Source organism: Mercenaria mercenaria, chromosome 1 (assembly GCF_021730395.1).
Source record: "Mercenaria mercenaria strain notata chromosome 1, MADL_Memer_1, whole genome shotgun sequence".
In the NCBI taxonomy this organism is placed as follows: Eukaryota; Metazoa; Mollusca; class Bivalvia; order Venerida; family Veneridae; genus Mercenaria; species Mercenaria mercenaria.
Genome location: NC_069361.1, coordinates 74,159,221 through 74,185,532, shown reverse-complemented (window position 1 = coordinate 74,185,532; position 26,312 = coordinate 74,159,221). Strand labels below are relative to the sequence as shown.

General features: G+C 35.2%; 2 protein-coding genes across 4 annotated transcripts in view; both read right to left on the bottom strand.

Moving 5' to 3' along the window:
- The window catches only part of LOC123533918 (uncharacterized), a 93,770-nt gene extending 83,342 nt beyond the window's left edge, over window positions 1-10,428 (bottom strand). For all 3 annotated transcript variants that reach the window (XM_053550920.1, XM_053550930.1, XM_053550929.1), the window contains exons 1-5: window positions 10,205-10,428; window positions 6,441-6,791; window positions 4,741-4,822; window positions 4,347-4,444; window positions 3,696-3,980 (exon numbers count right to left, since the gene is read on the bottom strand). In XM_053550920.1, the coding sequence (XP_053406895.1) occupies window positions 3,696-3,980; window positions 4,347-4,444; window positions 4,741-4,822; window positions 6,441-6,791; window positions 10,205-10,256 (868 nt within the window). In that variant the 5' untranslated portion in view covers window positions 10,257-10,428. The remainder of the gene's footprint in view (window positions 1-3,695; window positions 3,981-4,346; window positions 4,445-4,740; window positions 4,823-6,440; window positions 6,792-10,204) is intronic.
- An 8,631-nt stretch (window positions 10,429-19,059) lies between these two features.
- LOC123533948 (uncharacterized) overlaps window positions 19,060-26,312 on the bottom strand; it is a 39,267-nt gene continuing 32,014 nt past the window's right edge. Inside the window, exon 10 of the mRNA XM_053518412.1 lies at window positions 19,060-19,232. Within this exon, the coding sequence (XP_053374387.1) occupies window positions 19,060-19,232 (173 nt within the window). The remainder of the gene's footprint in view (window positions 19,233-26,312) is intronic.

Here is a 26,312-nt window from a genome sequence, read left to right as displayed (position 1 = left end):
AAATGCATGTGGTCCATATTTGAAGGTTGTAGCTTGAGAAATGTGAAAGTAGGTCCTTAGGTCAAAATCAAGATCAAATTTTATTTCGGAACACAAAACAATAAATGTGGTCCACATTTGAAGCCTGTATCTTCAAAAATGTAAAGGTATGTCACTATGTCAATATCAGGCTCAAAGTTTATTTCGGTCCACAAACCTATGCATGTGGTACAAATTTGAAGGCTGTAGCTACAGAAATATGAAAGTAAGTCACTGAGTCAATCTCAAGGTCAAAATTCATATCGGTAAACAGAAATATGCATGTGGTCCAAATTTGAGAGCTGTAGATTGAGAAATGTGAAAGTAGGTCACTAGGTCAAAATCAATGTCAAATTTCATTTTGTCACAAAGTAGGTTACAAGGTCAATGTCAAGATCGAAGTTTATTCCAGTAAACAAACCTATGCAAGTGGTCCAAATTCCAAAGTTGTAGCTACAGAAATTTGAAAATAGGTCACTAGGTCAAAATTAAGGTCAATGCTCATATCTGTAAACGAAACTATCCATGTGGTCCAAATTTGATGGCTGTAGCTTGAGAAATGTGAAAGTAGGTCACTAGGTCAAATCAAGGTTAAATTTTATTTCGGAACACAAAATTATGCATATGGTCTAAATATGAAGAATGCACCCTAAAAATGTAATAGAAAGTCACTAGGTCACTGTCAAGGTCAAAGTTTATTTCGGTACACAAACCTATGCTCCTGGCCAACATTTGAAGGCTGTAGCTACAGATATTTAAAAGTATGTCAATAGGTCAAGATCAAAGTCATATCATGTCTAGGTTCATCTAGACACTCAAAACTATACATGGGGTCCAAAGTTGAATGTTGTAGGTTATAGACAAACAGATTTTTAACGTTCTTCCCTATATAACTTTGTATAAACCATGTGATCTCCGGGGTGGGGCCATGTTTGACCCTAGGAGGATAATTTGAACAAACTTGGTAGAGAACCACAAGATGATGCTACATTACAAATAGTTTACCCCAAAATAAGTCGGTATAAACTATGTGATCCCCGGAGCGGAGCCTTATTTAACCTTTTAGCCCAGGTATTCTGTGATTTTTACATTTTACAACGTATAATATTTACATGGAAGCGTGTACATGAAGCCGTACCGCCAAAGCATGGTGTACGAATGCACGAAAGTTAGATAAACAAAATATACACTCCAAATGAAGGTTTTATATTAACTGTGTACATATGTTCTAAACGATCGGGATTGTTTTCTGCGAGAAGCATATTATTTCTTGCATACCATACGGGGATTTTCGATATTTTTACCAGTGCTGGAAAAATTCATCTTACACCACAGGGTGTAAGATCACTCTTGTGCTTTAAATGGCGAATTACGAACTACATATATGTAGAATATTTATATTTTATTTCGAAAAACGAAATAAAAATCCAATACCTTGACAGTTCCTCATTTTTCTGATTCAAAACACGTTATTTTATCAAACATTCATAACGTTACGCTGCAACTGATAAAACAAAACCGGAACTAAACAGCTAAACAGTTAGTTGTCTTGAAACGTCATGACGTATTTCTTGTTTACGGACGTAGGTTTCGCGCTCTTTGTTTACATACACTGCTATAAGAAATAGATCTAAAAAGAAAGCCGTTTGACTGACTTTGCTTTTATTATTACATCTTGATATCGGTATGCAAGAAAAAGATTCTGTCACCAGTTATAGGCTCTCGGGTAACTGTTTAAGTTCCTACCGAGTTACCGCCTGAAAAGCTACCCTCGAGGCCGGAAATTCCCATCTGCACCTATAACCAGTGAAAGAATCTTATAAACTGTTGAGACGCAAAGCAGAATATAAGTTATGAGAAGAAACCAAAACTAACGCTCTGTTTGAAAGGCCGGCTGAAACGAAAATACATCCAATCGTTTCTTTCAAATAAATATCTAATTCAAGCAACCAAACGCCTGTGCCAAAACAAATCTCTCTTACACACAGTGCTATTAAATCAATGACGAGGATATATATATGTTTTCCTTACTGAATTGATCGAACAAGTTGAATAGAATATCTAGTATTTTAACACTTCTATTCTACAAATTTAATAAATTTAATGTTGAAATATATGATATACATTTGTAACATTCATTTTATCATGTGTTAGCTTGATCATGTGTTAGTTTTTCTGCCGCAACATCGAAATTTCTTCTTTTGTAATCGCCAGATATTTTTTATTGAAATACAATGATTTTACATCACTTCCTGATTTCACCAATGTGGTTCCGCCCCGGTATTTAGCCTCAAACACAGCTCAAGTGTCTTAATGTTTCAATGCCTGTCCAAGTCATCAGCACTTACATTTCGCACGAACTTTAAAACTTAAATTTCTAACTTTCAGCTTCCATATTTCCAGCTTCAATAATCATTACCTTTATTTTTACTAGTTCTGGTAGACGTCTTTCTTTTGTTCTGACAGTTTGGATCGGGGTTCAGCATTTTCTAAATAGTTTTAACGACAGAAGATGTTAATTCCATGGATATGGTATGAGCATTTATTAGCTTATGTTATGAAACAGGTGCAGCCAAATACAAAACTCATCTGAGCAGATATAGGAACATCAGGGGCAATATGAAATCGAGACACAGAGCCTGTACGGCGTCCACGCATTTAGGGAAGATGACCAAGTAAATAATTATCTTCAACCGTATAGAGGTGGAGTGGTATATATATACAGCGCAGTTTTAAAAGAATAGATATCACTAAAAACGTAAAGTCACACTTCATTCGTGCGTTGATATTTTGCAAATAAACATAAAACTGTGAAAATAATTTCAGATATATGAACAGCAGTACATCGAATATAAAGAGCACTTTTATAACAGGGTCATTATTTTTGCTTTTACTTCATATAAATTTCTTGTTAATCGTACGCGGTCTTCCGACAGGAAGTATTATCTGCCTTTACGTCCAATATAATTGATTGATATTTTACCGTTGTTTCAGTTAGTGGATATATTTGTCAAATGATTTTTACATATTCAAGTAGATATATCATGAAGTCCATTTTAGTGTCACATTTACTTTTAAAAAGTCTATATAAGTAAAACGGTAAATGATATTGCAAAATATGTGTTGAAATGCAAAGTTTGTTATGCACATCAAACCATAATTTAGGCGTACAGTTCTGTTATTAAGCTAGTAAACATACGTACACTTTTGGACTGTGTTTTCTGAATAAAATAATCACGTGAGTGTCAATTTTTGTAATTCGTTTTGCAATACGGCTTGTTTGAATCATTCTTGACTAAATCATAATTCTTATGTGTCACTAAATACATGTTGTAATATTTCAGGATTTCAGACCGCTTGTTGTTTACAAACTGAACAACTAATTCATTCATCTCGCGTCGTAATTTTCTGTAATATACATACAGATGTTGTCCTCACTCGATGTACGGATGACTTCATGCCAAAATTGGGAAATTTCAGACAAACTTGGTAAAAAAATGGAATCTCTGCAAATGCATGCTGATGAAAAGGTTGATGTAGCAGTAACATTAAAGAGAAATTACTCTAGAAAACATGAATATCTTATATACATACAGAGAATAATACAGGGGCGTCTTTTCATATTGAATTTATAAAACAAGTTTTAAAACCAAAAAGACAAACTGTAAAAATTTTACCTTTGGAAATAACACAAATGACTTTGTCGCTATGGTTGCTCATATTGTTGAAACTATATGCGTATATCCATAACGGTAGGTTTTGTCCACGCTTTAACGAAGAAAACGAGTATGATGTTTGCGTCGAATTGATCTTTTCTGTTTTGAGCAATTGATTTCCAATCCTATATTTTACTATGTAATGTGATATCCTGACTGGAGTATTTGACGGTGTTTTCCATGATACCAACAGTTTTCCATCCTTATAATCACACGATGTATTGTCTGGAGATGTTGGCTTTAACTCTGAAAGAAAATTACACTATACTTGATTCATACATCTGATTAATTTAAGCACTTCACGTTACTTCAAAATAACTTTGATTTTAGGAATTGAAAATTTTAAAAAGTTCAGCGGAAGCAATTCAAAGCTGATTATGACGTATGTTCCTGGTCCAATGTTTCGATATACAAAGTAAAGGCTACTAGATAAAAAAAAAATACTAAAGTCATTCTAACATGATAAATGTATGCATTGTAGTTTAGTCAAATTTTAAAGTTCTCCTCTGCTAATAAGGTAGAAATGTTAATACATAGGCCAAAACTACACATTCAGGATTATGACAGTCAACAGGAATATTAGGACTTTGGAATTCAAACATCAAAACTGACCTGGCTTTTGTCTTTCAGTCGTTGAGTAAATGGAAGAAACGGCTTTAGTTTTTCCTTCTGCCAATGTGCTTAACGAGGTGGATATCTTTATTGTTGATCTAAAATGAAAGCGGTTCATTATAAAATCGACTTTACTATAAGCGTATCAGTTGTGTTATATTAGTAATTAATTCCATTGGAATTAGGTGTACAATATATAAAATAACAGTTTTATACATATGCTGGTAACAAAAGACATCTGTCTTAACGCTTTAAGTCCCACGGACACAATTTAAGTTACATTGAAACTTCCCAGATTTAAATATTAGAAGAACGCCCATTGTACCGATTCATACATTACGAAAGGTATAGGCGCGCACATGGATAAAATATCCAAGAAAAACATGTTACGTACGAACTGGGAATAGGTAAACATTCATCGGAGTTGTTATCAAGTCGACCAAAACCTTCGTCGCAATATGGTGCACAAGTGTAATCTGAAATTAACGTTTTAATGCTGAAATTATGAAAAGCTTACCATGTAGTGGCACTTAAATCATTAGATATAGCACTTGAAACGAAATATTGATTCTTTCTATTTTTGAAACACTTTTTATTCAAAACTTTAATGATATTCTAAATTCATTTATGATAAAATATATCGCTAATTCATTTTGATTTGTTTGTTTGCTTGTCTTTGTTTAATGCCGTTTATAACAGTATTTCAGTCATGCACCGGCGGGCAGTTAACCTAACCAGTGTTCCTTGATTCTGTACCAGTACAAACCTGTTCTTCGCAAGTAACTGCCAACTCCCCCACATGAATTATAAGAGGTTGGGGACGAATGATTTCAGTCATAATGTCTTTTATCAAGTCGTCACGGGGACCGAACACGCGACTCTATGATATGAGACCAACGCTCTCCCTACTGAGTTAAGTGGACGGGCTGATTCATTTTGAGGCATCACGATTTTATTATGGAAATAAAAAATACGATAGCATTAAATATTTTTCAATATCAGCACATGCGTTAAAAGATGTCTGTATTCCATTATTTGATATATTGAAATAAATTACATATTTTGAATAACTTACTGATATCATAAAACGAATTTAGGGTATCATTAAATCAAATGAAGAATGTTGAAACCATTTACATTTAAATAAACCAGTGTTCTGTTTTGTGATATCTTTAAATAATTTTATGATATTTGTAATTCATTTAAGTAATTTTATGATATCTGTAATTCATTTTAGTATATATAAAAATAAATTTCATGAGAATAATGCAAAATGATATCAAAAGTGTATCATCGATATCAGTAAATTTCGGATATCACAAAATAGTAAATAGATAGTAAAACAGCACTCCATAAAATACTTATTTTACTAGACAGCCAAAAAATATTACTCAGACTTGAGCAGTTAACACTTGTTTAAATGATCGATACAGTTTAAATCTGAAAACGGCACTGGGATGGTCATTGTCGTTATAATATGTAACAACTCTCCCTTTACTTTACACGCATACATTGTAAAGTGTCACAAATTAAGAGCTATACAGTACCTCTAAATTACTGAACCATAACATTCAAACGATATACACAATTCGGTTTGGCACTGATCACGCCTGTGAGTCTTGGGTATATTCCAACGAGTGGCATAGAAGTGGCACAGACAAAGAGTTTAGTAAGTTAGGAGCCAAAACTCTACTGAAAATCATTATATCGGAATATGCCGACGATATACATAAATGCCATTCACACTGGCCAGTTGTCAAGGTTGGGGAAATTTTGCCCAATGATATACGGCAAATAATGTAAACACTGTTAAATACGACAAATAAGCAGAAAAGTAACAAAAATGAAATAGCATTCTACAAATCAAGGGTAAAAACTCTAATGAGAATCAATGAACCGGAATAGTCCGATGATATTTATAATTCGGCTTAATAATATTTACTTTCAAATTTGCTTTGTGGTGATAGAGGAATTGCGCGGACAATCTTTGTGACATACATACAAACAGACTTGACAATTAGAGGACAGTACAAAATCAATGTTTTCGCACACCAGTGGTTGGAGGCCAAATAATATATGTATACATGAACTCACCTAAAAGTAACTGTTGAGGTTTTCCATTTGACGTAGCTTTACATTGTTTATAATTTCTACAATCATAGTTTTCATAGCTGCATTTTTCAACAGGGCCAGGATAGTTGAATGGATAGTATCCTTTCCTGGCATCACATCGGCAGAAACGATCATCAGTAGGTACATCAGGTTTACATAGTATTTTATGTTTTCCCTTTGAGCAATCGTTCCATTTTTTTTCACATGTTATGTATTTAGAAGAGGATATGTTGTTTCTGTTAAACGTATTGTCTTCATGACAAGTCCTACAATAAACAACTGGATATGTAACAGTCTTGCCGCTTTCTTTGAAACTAAGGTGAGGTTCTTCTCCTGAAAAAGAGAAAAAAAATTGTCGTATGCATAGAAACTGCTTTTGCATAAGAATACTATTCACCTAGAAATATATATAATTCCAGTATGTTCGATTATTTGACACTAATAACTACCACTCATGCACAAACTGAATGTGCCATGGAAAGTGGTCACTGACTTTCTATGGGTCAGATTTCCCTTAAATAAGAAACTGATTTACTTAAAGGATAATGTGATACAATCTTAATGTGTATTTACTTGTTCTGCGGCCGGTTAAGGTTTATTGTTGGTAATCTTTCCTTACTAAGTAGATATGTTGCTTATCATTAGACTGTGAAATTGCTTAAAACTAAATAGAAACAAGAGTTGCTTGTGATGCAGATAGAGATAAGCTACTTCAAAAATTTCAGTCTCAAGTATGTTGTAACCTTTTCCCTAATGATTCCAAAACAGAAGTGACCAACAACTATCACAGGCTAAATCGTTCGCTAGCTTTGTGTCAGAAAAAGATTGTTACTACTACCTTTAGCTATGATAAAATGATCCCAAAACGAAAACAATATTATATGCTGATCACAGGCCTTTGACGTTGCGAGTTGTTGGATTAAATATTCTAATATGCTTGTTTCTGTTAAAACACTCTCACGCTAGAATGACGCCACGTTAACGTGCGGTGACGTCAATGTTTTTGTTGCGACCAAGAAAGAGCGCTTCTATATTTTATCTAGTGTTTAAGATTAAGGGCATGTCAGAATCGAAATAATTTATAGCACAAGTGTGCTTTAACAGTATTTATACACTCGGGTGGTAATACGTCGTTCAAATAATTCCACTCGGGCTGCGCCCTCGTAAAATTATTACGCCCGACGTATAACCACCCATCGTGCATAAATGGTGTTAAAGCACTCTAGATCTTTCGCTATACATTATTTCTTAAATAAAACTTTTGTTTTCTTGTATATTCTATCCATAGGATGATAAACGGCAATAATTATACTTTATGAGGCTTTTCCAATATAACGACTGATTTTTCTATTTCTTCAACGGGAACTGCAATAGGCATGTGATATATCTTAAGCTTTAATAAAATGAGCGATAACTCTCATAAGTGATATATTTTAGCCTGCTACTCTCCATAAGATAGTAATGATAAATTAATAAGAAGAGTTAGACATTCTGTTAAATGTATATTCCTCAGACAAGCACATTTTTCAAAACAACTTTCAAGCTTGCATCTATTGAATTTTATATCAATATACTAACTCAGTATAATCTTGTAAATCTGTCTTGTTGATAAAATTATGGTTGATGTTTCGTGTTAAAGAAAGTGAAAATAAATTAGGCATAATGTGCAGCCAACAAACTTAAATATATTACTCACATACATGGATTAGAATACTCCCATAGCTTGCGTTGCTAAATGTTAACACGTTTATAGAAATGTTCTACAAGCTTTTATATTTGAATGAAACCTTAGCATTCTGTTCTGAGGTTAAAACCAATCAAGGCAAAATGTTTTAATTTAAACTTTACCCACATTTACTAGTATTTAAAAAGATTTACGAGTTAATTTACGAGGGTTGATCTGGAAGTAACTTAACAGCAGCCATAAAATAGTTTTTGATAAAATGAAAACAACAATATTTTTATCCAAGTGTCATATGTCTTGAAAATATCATTAAAGTATTTTCTTAATCTTTACCAAGATATCAACACATATTGAAAACACGATAAAGGCAAACGCTGAACGTCATAGACGATATTTAATGAAACTGTGATGACGTCACTAAAGTGTTAATTGAAAACGGCAGAAATACGCTATTTCACGTCATTTACATTTTATATAATAATCTGGTTTGTTAAGCAGATCATTTAGTGGACAAATTTCAGGGTTGAGAATGGTTACTTGTAAAACTATAAATATGTTATACTGCAGAACACTTATTGGTTACTTGTAAAGCTATAAATATGTTATACTGTAGATCACTTATTGGTTACTTGTAAAGCTATAAATATGTTATACTGTAGATCACTTATTGGTTACTTGTAAAACTATAAATATGTTATACTGGAGAATACTTATTGATCTTCTAATGAAATAAGTTGTTTGCTTTCACTTACATTAAATCGAAGGTCAATGAATGACCTATAACCTATACTTACGGAGAAATGGCGTCGGTGATATATTTTTAATCTCTGTATATTCAAAACAAAACTGTCTACAGAAAAAATAACATTTCTGCATTTATAAAATATGCGTCATAGACGCAGTGGCATTATTCCTTGATCAACCATCTAATACAAATACACTGATTTTTTAAATATCTTTTGATTTAAAACCACGCCCTGATACCGCTGCGCTATCGGCGACATGGCACACTGGTGCCGATATTTTTCTTTTTGACATTTCGTTTCTGCGTGAACATCAACGTTGGAAATACTTATGATACACTCGTTCTGCATTGACTAGTTTCTATGGCTCTGTATACATTTTCTGTTTGGCTATTATAATGTATGAATGACTTCTTGTCGCTTTATTGTTTGTTTTTTATGGAGCGCCCGGAGATAGAACCAAGAATTTCGTGCACTACACGTGTCGCTGATTATCGGTACCACTCCAAAACTATAAAGCCTGAACACTGGCAGTGAGGTTGACGGAATGAAGAGTTAAAACACCTTCGCAATTACTTCTTTAACGTCAAACAAAGTCCTTCAAAGCATGAAAAGATATTGTTGAGTCCGGAAAACAACTTTAAATAACCGGCATAAAACAACTAATTCATTTCCTTTGGATCTGGAATTTTGAACGACAAAAGAGGCAAAAATGCCTTTGTTTAAACTGTGGCTGCCACATTTTCCGTTATGAACGCTAAATATATTAATTTCCTTAAAAATCCATTTACCAGTAACTGCTTTCTGTAATATTTGTAAAATATCTGAATACTGATGAGCATAAAAGAAAGTTTAATTGAAACTTGTTTTTTTTTTATTTACTCCCTTAATGGCTCTAATTGTGAAAGTTCATGTGCAGTGTTAAAAATAGCCCTTTTTAACCAAGTAAGTATACATAACATTTATTTGGACAGCTGTTTCATCTGTTTTAGCATAACATTTAAAGCCAAATGGAACTTTAAATTCGACCACAGAAAAAATGTTGCTAAAATGAAAGAAAACAATTACTGACAAAAAGCAACAAATGCTAACAATCGATGTCGGTAACATGTCGCCAACAGTGTGGCGGTATCAGGGTGTAAACTCGCACTGTTACGAGTCGTGATCTTTTTCTGCGTAAAAGTCGATGTGTCTTAATTCTGAGAAACTTATTCAATCATTCAAATTATTGATTTTTAGGTTTGTATGACGTTTGTCTTAGCTTGTAAATATAACCTCTCATTTTTTTCACAGAATTTATTTCAACTTAATCATCCTACCTGCCAAACAAATCTTTTCAAAAGCACAGCCCTCTTTAAAAACATCTGGCATGTCATAATCCCTTGCACAGTGGTATTTCTTTCCATCAGTACAGTTTAAGCAAATAGTCGAACGTTCTTTCCACCACGAATCTCCAACCTTGTGACTGTAGCAATTACCGTGAAATGAACAGTCGGATTTTGCTGATAACAAGAACGCTTGTAGCGCATAACATATAACCTGAAAAAATATCAGAAACTATCTTAAGAATATTTTTGTTATGGCCAGTTACATGCATTCTTAATTCTAGAAACAGATGATATTTACAGGTAACTTTTGCTTTGATGATCTAAACCGTATGGAACAAAGTATAACGATTTTATAGAAATAAAATGTGGACACATATGACACAGTTGTCCTCATTTTTGGTCAGTTTATGGTTACATGGTACTTGTTTATAGTTTTTACATGTCCGAAACATTGCGGAATGATACTAATTTCACTTGTGTAATGATTACATTTTACTCAGATTTTATCATAGACTCCTTGTGTAAAATCTCAAACTTCAAACAAAAATCAAAGAACTAAATCAATATAATATTTCAATGAAAATTTGACGTTATATTGTTTGTAGCATCATCTGGGGTATGTGCAGTGAAAAATCTTACTTTGATTTCCGTAATAGTGTGATATTTATTTCTAAAGTCATTATAATTTTTGTTCATTGCAAAAACACCAAGCGGAAACTGGCAGACGTTCGAAAATGAAGTTCTCTGACTGGTCAGTTAAAACCCCTGATGTCATGATAAAGTAATGAATAAGACTTTACCGTTATGTCAAGATGGTGATAGTGTATGTACATGTATATACAAAACTTCATATACACTCAACATGCATTTTTAACATCAAAACTGATTAATATTCTTAAAAAGTTATACGACTCAGCAGGTGCAGTCGATTTCCACTAGTTGCCACGTATTTTCCTACTATTGCCAGCTATTTGGTGTCATTTAGTGGAAAATAGGACTGCCTCCATAGTGGCGTTCTGGTGAAATTTTGTCCGCTTACTGCCACCTGTTAGGTGGCGATTGGTGGAAGTAAGTGGCGTTTAGTGGAAAATAGCTTTTACACCAATGGTGGCATTTTAGTGGTAATTTGTCTAAATACTCCACTTACTGCCACCATGAAGGTGGCTATTGGTGGAATTAAGTGGCAAACAAATTTTTCACCATAATGGTGGCATAATGGTGTAAAACTGTCTAAATACTCCACTTATTGCCACCTAAAGGTGTACACAAGCGGAAAGAGGTGGAATTTAGTGGCAAACGGGTTTGCCCCTGTCCTCTTTATTTTTTCACCATTTTGGTGGCATTTTAGGTGGCATTTTGGTGGAAAATTGTCTAAATACTCCACCATTGAAAAGGGTGGCATGATAGTGGCAAATCTAGGGACGGGCGTGACATTCAGTACATCGGAATTAACGAAACGCAAGTGATTTAACAATTGTCTTTCTTATTTTAACCATTTTCTACATTTATTCAAAATTACTTTTTAAGACTGTGCGCGTTTTTTCTCTTTTAGTTACAGAAACCCCTGCGTTGCACATGTAATTTTCACGACCGCGCACTTCTCATACAGCGTTTTATGTTTACTTCCGGGATACAACAATTCTACATTTCTCTGAGAATCACGACAAAATGGGAAGCTGACATAGCGTTATAATTTTTTTAATGTATTTTCCAGTAGCATTTAAGGTAAATAAACGTCCCCTTTAAACGCTTAGAATTTCTTATGTAACATAAAACAGCGTTTAAAATACGTTTAATACATTACAGGTGGGTGGGGTATTGCACATATTGCTTACAGCCAACCCGCGTTATAAATTTAACCCCGCTAGATCCACGGGTCTCGAACCTTGGACCCCAATGACAGCGTTATAATGGGGTACTAGTGTATATTCTGAAGTTATAACAAGAGTGGCGGACTATCACAAAATATGCCCATCCTCATGCACATCCTCATAATGAAGTAATCATTTGACCAGAGTTTCATGATTATCTTATAAGGGGTTTAGGAGATACAGAGTGGACACAAAATGGAAGGCTCAAACGTTTGACCTTGAGTTGTGACCTTGACCTTGAGCTAACATATACACTCGAAACCCATTATAACGCTACTCAATATACCGCGGTATTCGCTATAATAACGCAGTATCCTCTTGGCTCCTGAATTTTCGGAGGTAAAAAAAAAACAAGTCTGCGAACCCCAGGTGCACAACTGCACATGCTGACCAACATTCCTGTAAACTTTGGTGACTCTAGGTCAAATACTTTTGGAGTTACACGCAACACAACATTAAAATGACCAATTTATAACTAAGTCAGGAGCCATAACTCCTACATGACTGAATGAATCCGGATGTGAAACCCCAGGTGCACAACTGCACATGCTGACCAACATTCCTGTAAACTTTGGTGACTCTAGGTCAAATACTTCCGGAGATATGCGCGACACAACATTAAAATTATCATTTTTTAACTAAGTCAGGGGCCATAACTCCTACATGACTGAATGAATCCGGACGCAAAACCCCAGGTGCACAACTACACATGCTGACCAACATTCCTGTAAAGTTTTGTTACTCTACATCAAATACTTTTGGAGCTTAGGCGCGACACAACACTAAAATTACCAATTTTTACAAAGTCAGGGCCCATAACTCCTACATGACTGAATGAATCTGGACATGAAACCCCAGGTGCATAACTACACATGCTGACCAACATTCCTGTAAAGTTTTGTGACTCTACGTCAAATACTTTTGGAGCTTGGCACGACACAACATTCTCGGACGGACGTACAACAGCAAATCTTTATGCCCCCCCCCAACCCACTCCCTCCTAAGTGGGGCATAAAAATCAAACAACAGGTCCAGTTTTGTAATAATATGCAGCCTTTTTTCGTAATCATCACATTCAGTAAATCGGAATTAACAAAACACAGGTGATTTAACAATTGTCTTTCTAAGTTATTTCAACCATTTTCTACATGTTTTCAAAATTACTTTTTAACACTGTCCGCGTTTTTTCTCTTTTAGTTACAGAAACCCCTGTGTTGCACATGTAATTTTCATGACGGTGCACTTCTCACACAGCATTTTATGTTTACTTCCAGGATACACAATTCCACATTTCTTTTAGAATCACGACTAAATGGGAAGCTGACATAGCATTATAATTCTTTTAATGTATTTTCCAGTAGCATTTAAGGTAAATAAACGTCCAGTTTAAATGCTTAGAATTTCTTATGTAACATAAAACAGCGTTTAAAATACGTCTAATACATTACCGGTGGGTGGGGTATTGCATATACTGCTTACGGCCAACCCGCATTATAAATTTAACCCCGCTAGATCCACAGGTCTCGAACTTTGGACCCCGATGACAGCGTTATAACAAGGTATCAGTGTATATTTTTAAGTTATAGCAAGAGTGGCGGACTATCACAAAATACGCCCATCCTCATGCACATCCTCATAATGAAGTAATCATTTGACCAGAGTTTCATGATTATCCTATAAGGGGTTTAGGAGATACAGAGTGGACACAAAATGGAAGGCTCAAACGTTTGACCCTGAGTTGTGACCTTGACCTTGAGCTAACATATACACTTGAAACCCGTTATAACACTATTGATATACCGCAGTATTCGCTATAATAACGCAGTATCCTCTTGGCTTCCGAATTTTCGGAGGTAAAAAAAAAAACGAGTCTGCGGATGGTTTTTAATTTGATCATAACCAGTGTTAAAACCACATGTACCTGTGTACATTAGCAACTGTGACAAAAATCATTAACTGTCTGCTAGTTTACTTCTTTGTGTATCGCCTTCGTTAAAGTTTGAATACATGTAGACATGTGACAATTAGGCAATCAGTAACGTGTCAAAAATAGATTGTTTGCATAACAATCATGTTACATTGGTCAGTCAACTATCAAACCGTTTAAGTTTGCACCAATTAAGCGAATTACATGAACATTTGAGTGAATAAAAACTCAAACGACAGGCCCCGTTTCATAATAATATGCAGCCATTTTTTGTACTCTTCACATTCAGCACATCGGGATTAACGAAACGCTGGTGATTTAACTGTCGTCTTTCTTATTTTATCCATTTTCTACATGTATTCAAAAATTTTTTTTAGACTGTCCTTGTTTTTTCCTTTTAGTTACAAAAACCCTCATTGCAAGTGCTTTGCACATGTAATTTCCACGGCCGTGCCCTTCTGAGGCCTTCTCACACAGCGTTATATTTTTACTTCTGGGATACACGATTCCACCTTTCTTTTAAAACCACGACTAAATGGGAAGCTGGCATAGCGTTACAATTCTTTTAATGTATTTTACAGCAGTATTTAAGGTAAATAAATGTCCCATTTAAACACTTAGAATTTCTTATGTAACATAAAACAGCGTTCAAAATACGTCTAATACATTACCGGTGGGTGGGGTATTTCACGTAACACTTATACAGCCAACCGGCATTATAAATTTAACCCCGCTAGATCTGTGGGTCTCAAACCTTGGACCCCGTTGACAGCGTTATAACGGGGTCCCAGTGTATATGGAGTGCTCCATGAGAAAACCTAATATATAAGTAACATCATCTAATCTGGCCTAATTCAAGGGCCATAATCCAAAAGTGCCTGGGGCAATTTAGCTGATTATCAAATCTGGCAGAAATATTTTGCCTACAAACACTGTCAGCAAGTTTGGTGAAGATCAGATGAAAACTATTCAACTTAGATAGCAGACAAGGCTAAATTCGCAGAATTTCAAGTAATTCAAGGGCCTTAATCCAAGACAGCCTAAGGCAATTTTGCTGGTTATCAAACATGGCCGAGATATTATGCCCATAAACACTGTCACTAAGTTTGGTGAAGATCGGATGAAAACTTTTGACTTAGAGGGCGGACAAGGCTATATTTGCAGATTTTTGTATAATTCAAGGACCATAACTCAAGAGTGCCAGGAGGATTTTCCCAGTAATCGAACTTGGCTGAGATATTATACCCACAAATATTGTCACCAAGTTTGGTGAAGATCGGATGAAAACTGTTTGACTTAAGGGGCGGACATGCTTTTGGACACCAACTGCCCACTGGTCACTCGCCACAGGTGTTCACATAATACGCCCTGCTCTTCCATTCTAGAATGTACAAAATTTTTGTCACAAACATGCAGAACTACCTTAATTTCAATCTATCTCATATCTTTTCAACTTTGAGACTCATCACATGTAAATAGATGCAATGTGAGTGGCAATAAAAAGTTAAGAAAAGCTGATAAACTTATAGTGACCCAATAAATATATATCTACTTATCTTTCATAATCAAACATTTGAACAGAAAAATAATTTTCCAATTTTTGGTTGCGGGTTTACCCGCTACCAAAGTTAAGTGTAATTCTGACAATCATATAGCATCTTTATTTGATTCCAAATCACATCCAAAGGATGTTCATGTGCTACACAAAATAGTCCCATTCATGAACAATGAGGATAAATTATCAATGATCAAGCAGTTCCAATTCAATCTGTATCCATTCATAGATTGTTTAAAATTATATAAGATCTATCAATGATAAGGTTTTCCAGCCCATAGTTACATCACAAGCATTTGTATTTGTTTTTCATTCATGTATATTTATAGATTGCTATTTAAATAGAAAAAAAAAACTAGCAAAACCCGCAACCACCAGACATCTCAAGGCTTTGATTTCATTTTCCTACAGTCAACTGAATTATCTTAACAAACTTAAGAGTTCATGCAAACATGCTTTTGACTCAAGCAGTTTATGAGAAGTCAATTAAAGAACAGAGCAAAGGTGCTTTAATATAACTCGCCCCCATTCAAGTCATGTTTTAACTTCTGCTGTTAAATAAGCATGGTTGAAATTTGTCATACTGATGGAATCAACTCACAACCTCTCAAATGATGGTCTCATTTGCTAAAATCTATTAAATTACTTAAATCTCCAATCAAGTAAATGGGAAGTATAACAAATTTCGTAGGTTGGGTTAATGTTGAGTGACACAATTACATGTCAGATGGCTACTTTTGTTTGTTTGGGGTTTAACACCATTTTTCAACAGTATTTCAGTTATGTAACAGTTTACCTAACCAGTGTTCCAGGATTCTGTACCAGTACAAACCTGTTCTCTGCCAACTTCCCCGCAAGTATTGGAGGTGGAGGAGAATGATATCAGACACAAAGTTTTTTATCAAATTGGCACGGAGAACATATGGCCTGATGGGGATCAAACTCATGGCCCCACAACCCATAGATCTGCACTCTCCCTACTGAGCTAAGTAGTTGATGGTGAAGGAAGACCCCAAGTGCTACTCTGGGCATTATTTCACATGAAGCCCAAGAATAAGACAAGAGGACCATGATGGTCCTGAATCGCTCACCTCTTCCCACATGATCCAGTTTTGAGTATGACGTCGTTTTTTCTATTATTTGACATAGTGACCTAGTTTTTGAGCTCATGTGACCCAGTTTTGAACTTGACCTAGATATTATCAAGATAAAAATTCTGACCAATTTTCATGAAGATCCATTGAAAAATATGGTCTCTAGAGAGGTCACAAGGTTTTTCTATTATTTGACCTATTGACCTAGTTTTTTAAGGCACGAGACCCAGTTTAGAACTTGACCTAGATATCATCAAGGTGAACATTCTGACCAATTTTCATGAAGATCCATTCAAGGGTATGGCCTCTAGAGAGGTCACAAGGTTTTTCTATTTCAAGACCTACTGACCTAGTTTTTGATCGCAGTTGACCCAGTTTCAGACTTGACCTAGATATCATCAAGATAAACATTCAGACCGACTTTCATACAGATCCCATGAAAAATATGGCCTCTAGAGAGGTCACAACATTTTTTCATTATCTGACCTACTGACCTACTTTTTGACGGCACGTGACCCACTTTCGAACTTGACCTAGATATCATCAAGATGAACATTCTGACCAATTTTTATGGAGATCCATTCACAAGTATGACCTCTAGAGAGGTCACAAGGTTTTTCTATTTTTAGACCTACTGACCTAGTTTTTGACCGCACAAGACCCTTTTCGAACTTGACCTAGATATCATCAAGATGAACATTCAGACCAACTTTCATGAAGATCCATTGAAAAATATGGCCTTTAGAGAGGTCACAAGGTTTTCCTATTATTTGACCTACTGACCTAGTTTTTGAAGGCATGTGACCCACTTTCGAACTTGACCTAGATATCATCAAGATGAACATTCAGACCAACTTTCATACAGATCCCATGGAAAATATGGCCTCTAGAGAGGTCACAAGGTTTTTCTATTTTTAGATCTACTGACCTAGTTTTTGACGGCACATGACCCAGTTTCGAACTTGACCTAGATATCATTAAGGTGAACATTCTGATCAATTTTCATGAAGATTTTTGAAATAAATGGCCTCTAGAGAGGTCACAAGGTTTTTCTATTTTTAGACCTACTGACCTAGTTTTTGACCGCACGAGACCCAGTTTCGAACTTGACCTAGATATCATCAAGGTGAACATTCTGACCAATTTTCATGAAGATCCATTGAAAATTATGGCCTCTAGAGAGGTCACAAGGTTTTTCTATTTTTAGACCTACTGACCTAGGTTTTGATGGCACGTGACCCAGTTTCATACTTGACCTAGAATTTATCAAGATGAACATTCTGACCCATTTTCATAAAGATCCCATGAAAAATGTGACCTCTAGAGATGTCACAAGCAAAAGTTTACGGATGCACGGACGCACGCACGGACGACGGACACTGCGCGATCACAAAAGCTCACCTTGTCACTTTGTGACAGGTGAGTTAAAAACACAGGACAATTCAACTGGCTGATCAGTGTTATTTGGATGCTTTGTAAACAATTTTACACCTATAAACTGTCTAAAAGAGGTTGCAGTAAAAACACTGTTGCAGCACAAACAAACAAATCAGTGGGATATTTTGCTGTACAACAATGACAGTTATCTGTTTTTGACAATGTAGTGTAACCTATACTGGCTGACATCTTATGGGAGAACACATACTGCGGTGAACACATCGTTCGGGATATTGTGGATGAATTGATACATCCGTCTGCATTAAAAGTGAAAAGGAAAACAACAGTTATGATGGGACAAAAGTATCTCAGAAAACATTAAATGATTGGAGAAAAATATCTTTGGCATGTAAAAACAATTTCAAAAAGACAGCACTGTTCTAATTAATCATATTTCATTACAATTTAAAAATTTTGTATTAAACATTGAAGGGTGCCGTTAAACTACTTTACGTAGTTAGTCAATTCTCGTTACTGATATATACCATGTATACTGTAAGCAAAAAATACTCAATTGTTTGTGCGAGACTGGTGAAATACCCAAATTGTTTTAGCAAATACCCAATTACTTCTGAAAAGGCTGGGTAATGATACTATTTTTACCCAATTCAGATTTCCAATACCCAATTCAGACAAAAAGTGATGGGTAAATATCCAATTGCACTAAAAGCTTATCTGGAGCTCTGCTATAGTGTTTCTACATTCTGTACCAGAAATAATCTGACCTACACAAGTAACTGCTGACTTCTCCCCATGAATCAAGTGAATGACCATGATTTCAGACATGATGTTATCAAATTGTCATAGAAAACACCAACCTCATCCAGGGATAGAACCCACTATCTCATGATCCATACAGCTATGCTCTCCCTACTGAGATAAGTAGGCAAGTTCAGTTTAATTCAAAGCCGTAGAGTTGACTTTACTCTTAATTGGATTCACTATAACAATCTAGTATATACTTACTGAAAATGTAGAATTCGTACTTGAAAACAACCACGCAATGAATTGAAAAGGTTCTCCAAGGCAGTCTCCAGCTCTCTTGTAATGGCAAGTCGTCCAACATCATGGCCAGCAGCTCGCATCTCTTCAGTGAATTGTAAACTGGTAAATTTGATTTTCACAAAGAATGTAGCTGAAAACAAGATCATATTTGTCATTAGTCACTAATCTGGCGTACTGAACTTTACTGAGGTATATACAAGAGGATACCAACACTCTATTATTCAACAGTCTTGTCAGCTGAAAACAAAAGTTGACAAGAGGGCCATGATGGCCCTCTATCACTCACCTGAGTTAAGTTGCTTGCTTGAACAAATTTTTTTTTATATAAAAGCTTAAAAAACAAGAAAGTAGGTCAGTAGGTCATATTCACGGTCACTGAACGTCTGTTTTAAGATTGGTGTGCAAAACTGTACATGTCATCCAAATTTATAGGATGTATCTTAAAAATCAAGAAAGTAGGTCAGTAGGTCAAGGTCACAGTTGGGTGACCCTTATCACTTGGGGTCATCTGGTAAATATAATCAAACAGTCAAGAAATTTGATCTGATAATGTTTAAAGTTTCCTATGTAACTCATATATCAAGTGACCCCTGGGACAGGGCCTCTTTTCACCCAGAGGCATAATTCAAACAATCTTGTTATAGATCAACTAGGCAATGATACATATAAAATATCAAAGGCATATAACTTGAACTTTCAGACAAGAAGATTTTTAAAGTTTTTCCTGTGTAAGTCTAATATGTAAAACTTGGGACCCCCAGGGATGACATTTATCACACATTAAAACAATTTACACAAATTTAAGCTAAAATATCCAGTAGATGGGTAACTAAAAAGTTATTGTTTCACATCCAATAAAACACATATTAACTAGTTAACTAAGATCACAATGTAATTTGTATCACAGCTAGGCTTTTTTAATATTATGTGTACCTTTGTATTATAGAAACAAATGTTAATTAGACTAAGATAGTTCAAATTGGAAGTAACATGTATATATTATAGCAGTATGTAGTAACCTACGATGGCCTCTTGCACCCCAGGGGCATAATTTGAACAAGTTTGGTAGTAGACCACTAGGCAATGCAACATACCAAATATCAAAACATAGGTCTTGCACTTTCAGGCAAGAAGACTTTTAAATTTTTTCCTATGTAAGTCTATGTAAAACTTGGGACCCACTGGGCGGGGTCTCTTTTCAACTCAGGGGCATAATTTGAATAATCTTGGTAGAGGACCACTAGGTAATGCAACATACCAAATATCAAAAGCATATGCCTTGCAATTTCAGACAAGAAGATTTTTAAGGTTTTTTCGTACATATGTCTATGTAAAACTATGGACCCCCGTGGCAGGGCCTCTTTCCACCCCTGGGTAATAATTTGAACAATCTTGGAATCTTGAGAATCACAAGGCAATGCTACATACCAAATATCGAAAGCCTTAGTAGGTCTTGTGGTTTCAGACAAGAGATTTTTTTTTCCCCAATACAAGTCTATATAACAGACCTGGGGTTATTAAAAATGTAATTGTAATTAATTGCAATTAAATTACATTTCCTAAGTAACTGAATGTAATTTGTAATTGGGTCATTTATCAATTACATGTAATTGTAATTTAATTAATAACAGAGCAGTTTTGGGGTGTAATTGACAATTACATTTCAATTACTTTCCAATTACATGGCACATGCTAATCCAGTTTGTTGTGCAAATAGTATATATACGTTTATTACCAGTGACACTTCACTTTAACATGCTAATCTGCATTTCATAGCTGTGAAAAATAATAATAGAATATTATGGTAGGTGTTAATCCCTTGGACATAGCTCCTTTGTTCTGATATAATTGTCTTATTAGAACCAACAGGTAATCTTTGATGATGTTTGTCACTATGTCTTTGGAGAAAATGATCAAATTATGATTTGAAATTGTTATTTGCATCACTATTATTTAGATTTTTAACAGAGCAAAAACTGAAATGCTTAGCATATCATTTTTTATCTGTGATAAAATTTGTTGTATTAAATAATACAAACAACATATCATTCTCCTGAGTTTCAAACTTAATATCACAGTTCTAACAAGATAAAAAATATAATCATTGTAGACATTATGAGTAATCTACAGTTTTAATGACACAGTTATTCTAGGATGGCTTATGAATGTTTTACAACTTATTTTCAATGTGGTCTTTGGATAACATGTAGTGTCAAAAATAAAAAAATTAAATATATGTTTAAAATGTAAATGATTAAATACTGAAGTATACTAGTTAAATAAGAAACATATTGAAGAACCATGATCATATAAACTTCAGAGAAATTCAGACCTTAGAGAAATACCTGACTTTACATGCATCATTCTTCTCTAACCGAATTCTGCTTGACAATGTATTAACTATTAATTTGGGCTGACTTTTAGCTCCTTTTGCAATAGTATTAAAGACTGAGAGATGATTTCCTGCAAACACACATTTTACTTTGAGCTTAAATTCAATTTTGAAATAATTGAAATCAGTTTACAGGTGAATTATTATGTGTATGTAGTATAAAGTAAAAGAACTTTGCTACAGTGTTCATGTAAGAAGTACCACATTTGGTATTGTAATTGAATGTAATTAATTACAATTTGCTATGTAATTGTAATTTAATTAATTACACTGCTAAATTTGATATAATGGTAATTGTAATTTAATTGGACATTTCTCAATGTAATTGTAATTTAATTAATTACATTTTAAAGTAATTGACCCCAGGTCTGCTATATAAACCATACAATACCCCTGGGCAGGGCCATATTTCACCCTAGGGGAATCATTTAAATAATCTTGGTAAAGGCCAACTACATAATGCAACATCCAAATATCAAAGCCCTAAGCCCTTTTGTTTTTGACAAGAAGATTTTCAAAGTTTTTCCCTATATGTCTATAGAAACAATGAGACCCCCAGGGCGGTGCCATATAATATCCTAGAGAAATCATTTGAAAAACCTTCTTAGAGGACCACTAGATGATGCTACATACTAAATATCAAAGCCCTAGGCTTTATGGTTTTGGACAAGAAGATTTTCAAAGTTTTTCCTTATATAAGTCTATATAAAACATGTGACCCCGTGGTGGGGAATTATCTGACCCTAAGGGAAAATTTGAACAATCTTGGTAGAGGTCACTAGATGATGCTACATACCAAATATCAAAGCCCTAGGCCATGTGGTTTTGGACAAGAATATTTTTGAAACTTTTCCTTTCAGTTGCCATGGCAACTAGAGTCTTGTATGGAATTCAATTCTTTGAACAATTTTTAAAGAAGACCATATCCCTCTTAAGTCTCTTCAAAATTCGCATGGTGCTTTAGGAGGAGATGTTGTTTAAGTTGTGGACGGACGGATGCCTGACGGACATCAGAGTATAGGATTCCAACACTAGTGGTTAAGTGGTGTGTAAGGATTAGGTCACTCAGGTTATGAATTTAATTTTCCTTCATTCTGTATAATATGAAAAATGGTGGTTACCACTTAATGAAAATACCACTTATGCTGGCTGGAAAATACCACTTAAGAATACAAATGTGCGAGATCATGTCAGTGAATAAGTGTGTGAACTTTTAATCCATTCCAATTAGTGGGTGTTGAGATACCAGCTTACATACAAAACCTTAACGAAAAATATCTTAGTCGAAAAAGGGACATAATTTTGTAAAAAGCAAAACAGAGTTATGGAACCTGTGCAATATAAGACCTTAATCAACAAGAGCTGTCCGAGGACAGCAACGCTTGACTACTCAACAGCCTTGTCAAGTGAATGAATACTGAAGTCCATAAAGGGGCATAATTTTGTAAAATTGCAACACCAGGTTAAGGAACCTGTACAATCCATATCAGCTCATGACAATGGACAATTGTGTGAAGTTTCAATCCATTCCCATCAGTGGGTACTGAGATACCAGCTTACTTACAAAACTTTCAACAAAAATTCCTAAGTCGAAAAAGGGGCATAATTTTGTAAAAATGCAGAAAAAGACCTAAGAAGACTGTGCATTGCAAGTCAGATTATTACAGTGAACAAGTGTGTGAAGTTTTAATCCATTCCCATTGGTGAAAAACTAGCTTACATACAACAAGAGGGCCATGAAGGCCCTGTATCGCTCACCTGACCTATTGACCTAAAGATCATCAAGATTAAAATTCTGACATAGTTTCATTAAGATATGGTCATAAATGTGGCCTCTAAAGTGTTTACTAGCTTTTCCTTGGATTTGACCTAGTGACCTAGTTTTTGACCCCACCTGACACAGATTTGAACTTGACCTAAAGATCATCAAGGTTAACATTCTGACCAAGTTTCATGAAAATACAGTCATAAATGTGGCCTCTACAGTGTTAACAAGCTTTTCCTTTGATTTGACCTGGTGACCTAGTTTCTGACCAAGATGACCCAATATCGAATCGTCCAAGACTTTATTGAGAGTAACATTCTGACCAAGTTTCATTATGATTGGGCCAAAATTGTGACCTCGAGAGTGTTAACAATCTTTTCCTTTGATTTGACCTGGTGACCTAGTTTTTGACACCAGATTACCCAATATCGAATTTCTCCAAGATTTTAATGAGAGTAACATTCCGACCAAATTTCATTAAGATTGGGCTAAAATTGTGACCTCTATTGAGTGTTAACAAGCTTTTCCTTTGATCTGTCCTGGTGACCTAGTTTTTGACCCCAGATGACCCAATATCAAACTCGTCCAAGATTTTATTAAAGGTAACATTCTGACCAAGTTTCATTAAGATTAAGCTAAAATTGTGACCTCTAGAGTGTTAACAAGCTTTTCCTTTGATTTGACCTGGTGACCTAGTTTTTGACCCAGATGACCCAATATCCAATTCGTCCAAGATTTTATTGAGGGTAACATTCTGACCAAGTTTCATTAAGATTTGGCTAAAATTGTGACCTCTAGAGTGTTAACAAGCTTTTCCTTTGATTTCACCTGGTGACCTAGTTTTTGACCCCAGATGACCCAATATCGAATCTGTCCAAAATTTTATTAAGGCTAACATTCTGACCAAGTTTCATTAAGATTGGACCAAAACTGTGAACTCTAGAGTCTGAACAAGCGTTTCCTTTGATTGGACCTGGTGACTAGTTTTTGACCCCAGATGACCCAATATCGAACTCATCCAAGATTTTATTGAGGGTAACATTTTGACCAAGTTTCATTAAGACTGGGCCAAAATTGTGACCTCTAGAGTGTAAACAATCAAACTGTTGATGACGACGGACGGACGGACGGAACACGACGGACACAGGGTAATCACAAAAGCTCACCTTGAGCACTTCGTGCTCAGGTGAGCTAAAAACTTAACCAAAAACTTCTAAGTCGAAAAAGGGGCAAAATTTTATAAAAATGCAGTGCAGAGTTATGGAACCTGTGCAATGCATGTCAGATCATCACAGTGAACAAGTGTGTAAAGTTTCATTCCATTCCCATAGGTAGATACTGAGATACCAGATTACATATAAAACCTTAACCAAAAAGTCAAAATGGGGGCATTATTTTGTAAAAAACAAAACAAAATGGAGTTATGGAACCTGTGCAATGTAAGTCAGTTTATTACAGTGAATAAGTGTGTAAGTTTCAATCCATTCTCGCAATCGGTTACCGAGATAGCAGCTTACATACAACAAGAGGACCATGATGGTCCTGAATCGCTCACCTCTTCCCACATGACCCAGTTTTGAGTATGACGTCGTTTTTTCTATTATTTGACATAATGACCTAGTTTTTGAGCTCATGTGACCCAGTTTTGAACTTGACCTAGATATTATCAAGATAAAAATTCTGACCAATTTTCATGAAGATCCATCGAAAAATATGGTCTCTAGAGAGGTCACAAGGTTTTTCTATTATTTGACCTATTGACCTAGTTTTCGAAGGTACATGACCCTGTTTTGAAATTTACCTAGATATCATCAAGGTGAACATTCTCACTAATTTTCATGAAGATCTCATGAAAAATATGGCCTCTAGAGAGGTCACAAGGTTTTTCTATTTTTATACCTACTGGCCTAGTTTTTGACTGCACATGACCCAGTTTCTAAACTGACCTAGATATCATCAAGGTGAACATTCAGATCCATTGAAAAATATGGCCTTTAGAGAGGTCAAAAGATTTTTCTAATTTTAGACCTACTGACCTAGTTTTTGACCGCAGTTGACCCAATTTCAAACTTGACCTAGATATCATAAAGATGAACATTCAGACCAACTTTCATACAGATCCCATGAAAAGTATGACCTAGTTTTTTAAGACACGTGACCCATTTCAAACTTGACCTAGATATCATCAAGGTGAACATTCTGACCAATTTTCATGAAGATCCATTCAAGGATATGGCCTCTAAAGAGGTCACAAGGTTTTTCTATTTTTAGACCTACTGACCTAGTTTTTGATCGCAGTTGACCCAGTTTCGAATTTGACCTATATATCATCAAGATCAACATTCAGACCGACTTTCATACAAATCCCATGAAAAATATGGCCTCTAGAGAGGTCATAACGTTTTTTCATTATTAGATCTTCTGACCTACTTTTTGACAGCACATGACCCTGTTTCGAACCTGACATAGATATCATCAAGATGAACAGTCAGACCAACTTTCATACAGATCCCATGAAAAATATGGCCTTTAGAGAGGTCATAAGGTTTTTCTATTATTTGACCTACTGACCTAGTTTTTGAAGGCACGTGACCCATTTTCAAACTTGACCTAGATATCATCAAGTTGAACATTCTGACCAATTTTCATGAAGATCTCATGAAACATATGGCCTCTAGAGAGGTCACAAGGTTTTTCTATTTTTAGACCTACTGACCAAGTTTTTGATGGCACGTGACCCAGTTTCGAACTTGACCTAGATATCATCAAGATGAACATTCAGACTAACTTTTATACAGATCCCATGAAAAATATGGCCTTTAGAGAGGTCACAAGGTTTTTCTATTATTTGACCTACTGACCTAGTTTTTGAAGGCACGTGACCCAGTTTCGAACTTGACCTAGATATCATCAAGGTGAACGTTCTGACCAATTTTCATGAAAATCTTGTGAAATATATGGCCTCTAGAGAGGTCACAAGGTTTTTCTATTTTTAGACCTACTGACCTAGTTTTTGAAGGCACATGACCCAGTTTCGAACTTGATCTAGATAT